The sequence below is a fragment of the Aedes albopictus genome, chromosome 2, assembly GCF_035046485.1.
Source record: "Aedes albopictus strain Foshan chromosome 2, AalbF5, whole genome shotgun sequence".
Taxonomy (NCBI): domain Eukaryota; kingdom Metazoa; phylum Arthropoda; class Insecta; order Diptera; family Culicidae; genus Aedes; species Aedes albopictus.
Window position 1 is genome coordinate 253,973,789 of NC_085137.1, and position 8,590 is coordinate 253,982,378.

At 38.0% G+C, this 8,590-nt stretch overlaps 1 protein-coding gene and 1 long non-coding RNA gene across 3 annotated transcripts in view; one reads left to right on the top strand and one right to left on the bottom strand.

Annotated features, from left to right (window-relative positions):
* LOC134288016 (uncharacterized) overlaps window positions 1–8,590 on the bottom strand; it is a 286,653-nt gene that overhangs the window by 100,223 nt on the left and 177,840 nt on the right. The gene's annotated exons all lie outside the window — the stretch shown is intronic.
* Window positions 1–8,590, top strand: part of LOC109427899 (tudor domain-containing protein 5) — an 82,187-nt gene that overhangs the window by 35,684 nt on the left and 37,913 nt on the right. Inside the window, exons 5-6 of one of the 2 annotated variants that reach the window (XM_062851569.1) lie at window positions 2,811–2,860; window positions 2,998–3,638. The exons of the other annotated variant lie outside the window; for it this stretch is intronic. Coding sequence (XP_062707553.1) covers window positions 2,811–2,860; window positions 2,998–3,523 — 576 coding nt within the window. The 3' untranslated portion in view covers window positions 3,524–3,638. Of the gene's footprint in view, window positions 1–2,810; window positions 2,861–2,997; window positions 3,639–8,590 lie in introns of those variants that run through there. 2 annotated transcript variants of the gene reach the window in all.

Here is an 8,590-nt window from a genome sequence, read left to right on the forward strand (position 1 = left end):
TTTACGATGAATTGCAATGAATCAGAGAAAATTGGGTCCATTTTGAAACCACATACATTTTGCGTGGGAGGAAAAATTAATGGAAAACTTTATTTAGGCTGAGTGTGCCAGTTATCGCCATAGTGGTTCCCTATTTGGCCATAGTGGGTATTGAAGATAATTCAAAATTTTGCATCATTTTAAAGGTTTTAATGACAAGATACATTTAAATTCTTGCTACTAAGACTTTCATAATAGGTCAAAGCTTGAAAGCCTTCAAAATTACCACTATGACCAAATAGGGAACCACTATGGCGATAACTGGTACACTTACCCTACTCAAATTTTGTTTACTCGAAAGTATATTTTTGTCACTTTCACCTATTTGCTTCTAAGCTCTCTTAATTCTTGTGTGAGTCCTTGCAGAAATTTATGGAAGAATCTCAAGAGCAATTGCTAGGAGAATTCTTGGTCAAAACCTCTGAATGAAGCACAAGAGGAATTTCTGGGAGATTCCATGAAGGAATCCCTTCAAATGTTGCAATGAGAATTTCTGCAGGAATCCCAGGGGATATTCTTGTAGGATTTTTGAGAAGAAAATCTGAATGTATCCCGGAGAAATTCCTGAAGGAACCCTTGAAGCTATTTCTTCAGCAATCCGCGCAGGATTCGCTTAGAGAAGCTCATCAGGTTTTTCTGAAGACATTCCTCTTGCAATTTTCCTAAGGAGTTTTAAACATATTTTTATACATATTCCTTCTGTGCTACCTTCAAGGACTCCTCCAGAGATTTCTCCAAGGTATGATATAGCAATTCTGCTTGCGATTCATTTATAGATTTCTTCATGGATTCCTTAATTTTTTTTTTTCTAAGAGTACCTACCAGCAGAAACTCCAACTAGAATTTCTCCAGGAATGTTTCCAGCATCACTTCTGGAGAAATCTCAGTAATAATTCCTAAAGGAATTTCAAGTTGCTTCCCAGCTGGAAAATTTGTAAGTAATCGTCATGTAAATCCCCGAGGGAATCAAAACGAGATTTTTTTTAAAGAATCACAGTTGTAACCACTAGCGTGGCCAGATGTACCTTTTTTACTCGTTCTTCAGGAACAAACAAGAGAACGAGAATCATGGAAAAGATGGAACTTACTCTCACTTCTATTCCTCTATTTCTCATGAGTATAGAAGAGAATGAATGAGAAATAAGAAAAATAAGCCGGATCTAATGGGTGCTCAGGACCAAAAGTAGTAAGTAAGTAGTGACTGTATTTGGTTGAGGTATTCCAGCAATAATTTTTGCAAAAATCATGGGAATTTTCCCAAGTATACTTCAGGATAGCCTTTTAGGCTTTCACCCCCAAGTTGAGATGCAGTCGCTGTTCCACTTGGAGCGTTATTCCAGTACGAAGAAAAAAGCAGAAGGAGGTGTATTGCATCACAAAGAACAACTTGGTCAACACTCAAAAAATCCTAAAAATCCATAGAAAAAGTTATATCCGAAAACCTATTACAAGGGGTCGTCCACAAACAATGACACATAACTCTTAAAGTTGAGCAAATAAGGTAATAGTTTGTTCGGCAAACTTTCCAATAATACCCTTTTCTGCAACTTTGTAGAAGACACCAATACTCTATCTTTATTTTTGAGAAAAGTGAATTCCTATTGCACTTTTAGGTGGATTAATCATCTAGGTGAAAATTTTAAAATAAAGAATTAAGTATATGGAACAAACTCTTCTAAGACATCATACTTCTAAATTCAATATTTGAAGCCGCAAAAAAGGATTATGAATGCGAACCTTAGTATACAGTATGTAGCAGGTTCCTCCGGAGATTATGTCCGGAAACCTGAACGTCCGGAACTGGTTCCGTAGCGGTGGCATGCCCATAGCACAGAGCGACCATTTTATGACCAAAAACATTTTACATTACAAATTTCAGAATGATAATATGTGTGGTATTCAATAAAATTGCCGAAACATACCCCCGTGGCAAGGCATTTCTCAATACCCAAAAAGGGGGGAGGGGTCAGGGGGGATGCCACACCCAGATATTGGAAGACCAACTAACCGCATTCAATTTAAAATTGGTTTCAATTTTTTTAATTGTATGGTTTTTGAGTAGTAGCCGATTGAAAAAAAGTGGTTCGTCTAGGGCTTTTAAGGGTTAAGGGTTGAGCACCTTGACTTTTCGAACATCGTTTTTTTTGGGACAGTTTAATGCCTATGTAACGCCTCTGAAACCCGCCGAAAAATCCTTCGAAAATTCTTGAAATACCTTCGGAATTCCCCTAAAACTCCCTCGGACCCCTAGTAACGCATCTGAAACCATCCGAAACCATCGAAAACGTCTATGTAACGCCTCTGTAACGTTTCTGAAACCTGCCGAAAATCCTCTGGGGCTTCTTGAAATACCCCCGGAATCTCCCCAAAACTCCCTCGGACCCCATGTAACGCACCTGAACCCTCCGAAACCCTTGAATATGGCTTCGTCACAGCCTGAAATGCTTCCGAAATCCCCCAATACCCTCTCAGACCCCATGTAACGCCCCTGGATCATCCTGGAACCCCATGAAAACCCATAAGACGTCTCATGGAAAGTCTTTGAAATCTCCCTGCAACACCCTACAACTCATTAAAACTCCCCCAAAAGCCTCCCTGAAACACATCTACCATGACTTGACTTATTACGCGTTTTTTTTTAATAACGTTGTTTTTTCACGACTTTTTTAATAACGCGTTTTTTACGCGGTAGCGTCGTTAAAAAAACTTCAGTGTACCTGCTAATTTTATTGAAATAGATTTGGCAAGATATTAACTTAGATCTTTTTCAGACAGAAAATTATCGCCAGCGTACGAAAGCATTTTCGGAACTTTTCCCAAGGTAAGTGGTCAAAAGCATTAAACTTCGCCACTTCACACATAAAAAAAAATAATTTGTAAGTGGCGAAGACCAGGGCAGTGGCAAAGATTAGTACTTTTCCCTTATTTATGTTCATTCCAAATTGTGTTTCTATTTAGCTTCGACGAATTAGAGGACGGCACATATCCCACACTGCTCGATATTGCCGAGTACTACGCAGCTGGTTTCAACTTCCAACGATACTACATGCAATCCCTGCCAGATGATAGCGAATTTTTGCAGTACATTCTGACCATAACCCCGACCGTTGACCGAGGCGAACTGATTGACAAGGACGCCACGCTTGTCCGAACCTTTGCCGATCTCTATTCGTCCGATTTTGAAGATGTCTACGACTTTTACGAGCAACCGTACCCGGAATTCGTGCCCGAATACGCAATCGAACCGTTTGTGGATGACGATGACGACCCAGAAGGGCCAGCAATAATGGAACATATCGTTCCGGACGTGGTGAAACCGAAGAAGCCCAAAAAGCAGGTGAGATTTAGGGACCCAGAATGGGAAATATTTCCTTACGACGGGACACGAGCGATTGTTGAAAACGAAGTGAATCAAGATAGTGTTGTCCCCCTTACAGACGAAAACAGTGCTCAGTTAGGCGGTTCACCGAAAGAAATAGCTTGAATACGTTTTAAAAGTGACCAAGAAAGATTGATTTGTTTGTTTTACCTTTCGTTTTGAACTGGTTTTAAATTTAATTTATATCTTATCATAGGACATTTTCAGTTTTCGTATTGCCATTCAATTAATCCTCTAATCATGTGCATTGAGAAACCAGGTTACCAACAATTTAAAAAATAAATTTGTTTGTTGGTTCTCCGCATGACACCTTCCAATGGAATGTTCAACGATAGTTTTTTCTTGTGTTAGCGTTGGCGATCTTCAATAAAAGCATATTGTTCCTCCTGAAGGTACTGTTTAAAACGGCTTAGGCCGAGATTTTTAGACCCCCCCCCCTCCCCCTCTGTACCGCTTTTTTATATGGAAACCCAACAAATTTTGTACGGACCGTAATGCTCGGCCATACTCGCCCCCTCCCACTAGAGCGTTACGTAATTTGTGGACGGCGCCTTATCGCAGGCATTAGAACGGGGGCCTCTTGACGAGCGGACGTGTGATAATTCAAAGGTGGAAACAGAACTTTGATGGGCACCTGAACATCTCGGAGAACGTCGACACGGGGGACTTTCGAAGGGTTATTTTTCTTCATTAGACGGTTTGAAACTGTGTGTTCTGACTTCTTTCTACATTTTTGTTTATTGATTTTCACTCAGAACCTTTTGAAAGTTTAATTGTTGCTATTTATGTTTTGGTCTGCATCTGTTACAACTTGTTTGCGGAAGGTCTTTGCAAATATAGGTCCTACAAATTGAATACCAATAATAAAGGTTCAAAAATCAATTGGCTTCTTTAGCGGTGTTGAAATAATTCCATATTCAAAATCTGCATGCAAAACTGAGCCGAAATCCAAATTTTCATGAATTTTGGTGCCCGGGAACCTATTTAAAAATCAATTTGAAGTTTGTATGGGAGCGATTTGTCGAATCACCCCTCGTCGCATTTTGTACTAGGCGGAGCTGTCAAGCAGTTGGCCAGCTGTCAAAAGGTGATTTCGAAAAATTTCTTCGAAAGCGATTTTAGGTACCAAAATGAAGTTCTAAAAATCTGAAAAAAATCATGGTTGTTCAGAAAAAGGTGCTCTTTTATATAAAATCAAAAAATCAATACATTTTTCTTAATTTAAAAACACAATTGGGCAAGTCAACGGTAGACGGTAGACTCGAACGGTGGAGAAATATAAGGAAGGACTATTAAAATATCAATAACATACTTACTTATTGTCGGGGCCCGTGGCGTTGTTGGTCACACGTTCGCTTCATATGCGGATGGTCATGGGTTTGATTCCCAGCCCCGGCACTTGCAATTTTTCGTCAGTTGCTCTTCACCGAGAGCGGCTGACTCTGACCCTCTTCTGACGAGCCCCATGGCTCAAACGGACCCGGATACCTGGAAATCGGCGAACTGCTACTCATAATGGACCCCCAATCGGACTGGAAAGGAACAACGATCATCCATCATCCTTGTGCATATCATTCTACCATGTAGTACACGCAGAAAAATAAATTGTGAACACAATTAAATTCTAGTTCAAATCAACCAATTTTTCAGTTTACTATAGCGACAAACTGATTTCTAGTTTAAACTGAACTGTTCTATTGTTTGATAATACAAATAATATATTTTCATTTGTCGAAATTTTTGACAGTTTGTTAAAACAAACAGAGATATGGCATGGTACACAAATTACGTAACGCTAAAATCAGCGATTTCAGACTCCCCCCTCCCCCATGTAACGCTTTTTGTATGAAAACCAAAAATATTTTGTATGGCTCGTAACGCTAAGCTAGACTCCCCCCTTCTCTCTATAGCGTTACGTAATTTGTGTACGATACCTATGGTATTTTCAATATGAAATAATGGATTGATTCAAACGACTGCACAACAAATCCGGAATGTGATTGTGTTGGTGACAGCAGCAACTGCGGCAGCTCGGAAATCTATTTTTAGACCGTCGGTAAGCGGATGGGGAGGAGAACGACTTAAAAAAGAAAAAAAGGCAAAACCGACCAACTTTTTGTGGATGCTGTCGTTAGTACCTGCGCGTTATCCACCACGGCCAAAGCTGCACTTGGAAGTTGGCGTGATGGATTTGCTACACCTTCTTCGTTGTGGCGATGTTGGGGTAAGCATTTTAAAGATGTGTGAGTGCTTTCGGCCATGTTTATGGTTTTTATTTTGTTGAAACAAATGATTTTTTTTTACATTATATGAAATGATGGTAATCGGTTGTTTTTATCGATAAACTCTAAATGAAAACAAAGAAATATAACTTTGGAATAAGTAAATTCTCAGCTAGAAAATCAACCATGCGTGTTATTGTTTTAACCTTCCGAAACTCGCGCGGTTGACTACCTGCGTCATCACCACGCTAATGCTGAGTACAAAAAGCGAGATTGTTTCAACGTGTTGTACAAAATACAACAGCGCGATCGCTCGAGGGTTAAGCAAGCACCATTTTTCTGCGTGTAGAAAAGTGAAAGCAGCAGAAAGGCAGCCAGTTCAATAAAGTAAAATAGAATATATCTAGGCGCTGTACAATACTGTAGGTGCAGCTGTCAATTGAAGTCGCTCACGTAGTGCCCTAGTGGACGATAGAGCTGTAAATTAGGTTAAGTGATTAAGAATAAAAATACTTACTTATTGCATTGGTACCGTGTCATGCCCTAATACCGTGACCTTAAGATTGCTCTTCACTTAAAACAGCTTCGTAAAAATGACTTTACAATGTATCTTTATTTTTCAAATGCTATATTATTGCTTATTATATGTATTATGTATAATAAGTATGATAAGTGGAATTTAAAACATTTAAACCATGGTTAGGGTAGGGCGGGGCAAGATGAGCACCCTAAGGATCACGTTGAGTTTATTGAAAGTTAACACGATTTTTCAAAGTACCTCTCAGTAGTTCTTTTCTATATCATGTTTTCTACCACCCATAAACATGGCAGGGTTCAAAATTCACATTTATTTGACTAAACAAAAAAGATGTTTTATGGTCAGTTCAAACATGCTGTGGGGCATGACGAGCACCCCTATGGGGCAAGAAGAGCACTTCATTAAAATCAAAATATTTTAACCATAAATTGGCCATACAGTGATTGAAATAGTACCTAAATCTTGTTTATTGCTATGGTATCGCGTTCTAAAATGATCAGTTTTTTTCGATTATTGAAAAAATGGCGGTTTTATAATTCTTTACACAAAATGTCCCGAAAAGCAGTGAACGATTATTGAGTGGCTTATTTTTAGAAATAAACGCAACCAAATAGTTACAGAGAATACGGAAACCTATGTTCGGCACTATTGAGTGGATTACAATAATTTCAAAATATTTTCTATATTCCCATCAGGGGTGCTCATCTTGCCCCACTATAAGGAAATAACTAAAATTGAATAAATTTTAACGAATATTTTAAGAAAATATTTTTTAATGCAAGTTAAAATGCTTTGCAGTAAACTAGTAATGTTCGCTGATAATCAAAATTATGGTAAAAAATTGATTCTAACATAAAAACCTTATTTTATTCTGATGATTTCTTATAAGAAAATATTGAAAATCCATGCTATTGACTAATTTGACGATATTTTTCAATTCGTTCGTTATGAGGTACCTTTCACCAGGTTTACAAACAGGATGAACTTTATTCTAACGGATTATTTGGTTGTTTGGACACAATTCACCATAAAATTAGTAAAACAGAGGGGTGCTCATCTTGCCCCGGGTGGCCATCTTGCCCCGTCCTACCCTAAAATCAAAATCATAAAACATAGGGTAATTCATGTATTTTGGACAGGCTGAGGACAACGTTAGAAAAATCGTCCCCTAGCTTCCTTAAAAAGGAATTGATTATTTTGCAAAGTTACTATTACCCTTATAATATGATTGTACTTTGCGTTCCTGGTGATAAAAAGCTTAACGAACGCATTTTAAGCTGAGAAAATCACAATTTCAAATCACCTGTTAGAATTGCATTTTGGACACCGAATATATGTTTTGGACACCCTCAGGTATATATAATTTGGACAGGGCAATTGGGTTCTTAAATTAAGAAAAATGTATCGATTTTTTAATTTTATACGAAAGAGCACCTTTTTCTGAGCCACTATGATTTTTTTCAGATTTTTAGAACTCTATTTTGGTACCTAAAATCAATTTCAAAGAGATTTTTTGAAATCACCTTTTGACAGCTGGGTAACTGTTTGACAGCTCCACCCAATACAAAATGCGACCAGGGGTGATTCGGCAAATCGCTCCCATACAAACTTCAAATTGATTTTTAAATGAGTTCCCGGTCACCAAAATTTATGAAAATTTGGATTTCGGCTCAGTTTTGCATGCAGATTCAGAATATGGAATTATCTCAACACCGCTAAAGAAGCCAATTATCTCAATGTTTAGCCATGAATACTGCTAGATCATGAAAGTAGCATACATTAACAAGTATTTGCTTGTAAATAATCAAATTCCTCCGCTTAACAGGCATCTATTTTGATAACTATTACAGTGTTTGTTAAAATCGAGGAAATATCGCCAGAACCACATAATACGCCTCCAAGTATGCAATCGCATAGCATCCCCATGTAGTTCGTCAGATGACCAAAATATATTTACAGTAGAAAACTTGTAATTTATTTTGGACACCACCTATTTTAAGCGTTTTAGATGAATGTTAAGAGATTGGCTGCCCAATGCTTCTTTATTGAACAGTTTTCATTGCAATGAGGCTTTTGAATTTCTTACAATTATCAATTCAACGATTCTGAGGTGAATATTGTATGTGACTGTGAAGTGCATGTCGTCTTGCATACCTGTGCATTTGAGGGGTTTTAGTGAAATATTTTACATTTTCGTCAATTTTGAAGTAAATTCTTAATTGTTAAGCGTATTTTCAACGTAAGTCATCAGAATAGGGTCTGTTTGATCCAATAATCGATATTCAGAAGTATCTACTTTTATTAGCTCTCCGGAACAAGACGTACATCACAGTGCATGTCCAAATTATATACATGTCCAAATTATATTTTTTACCCTAGCATTGTTCCTAATACCGTGTATGCGACCCCACT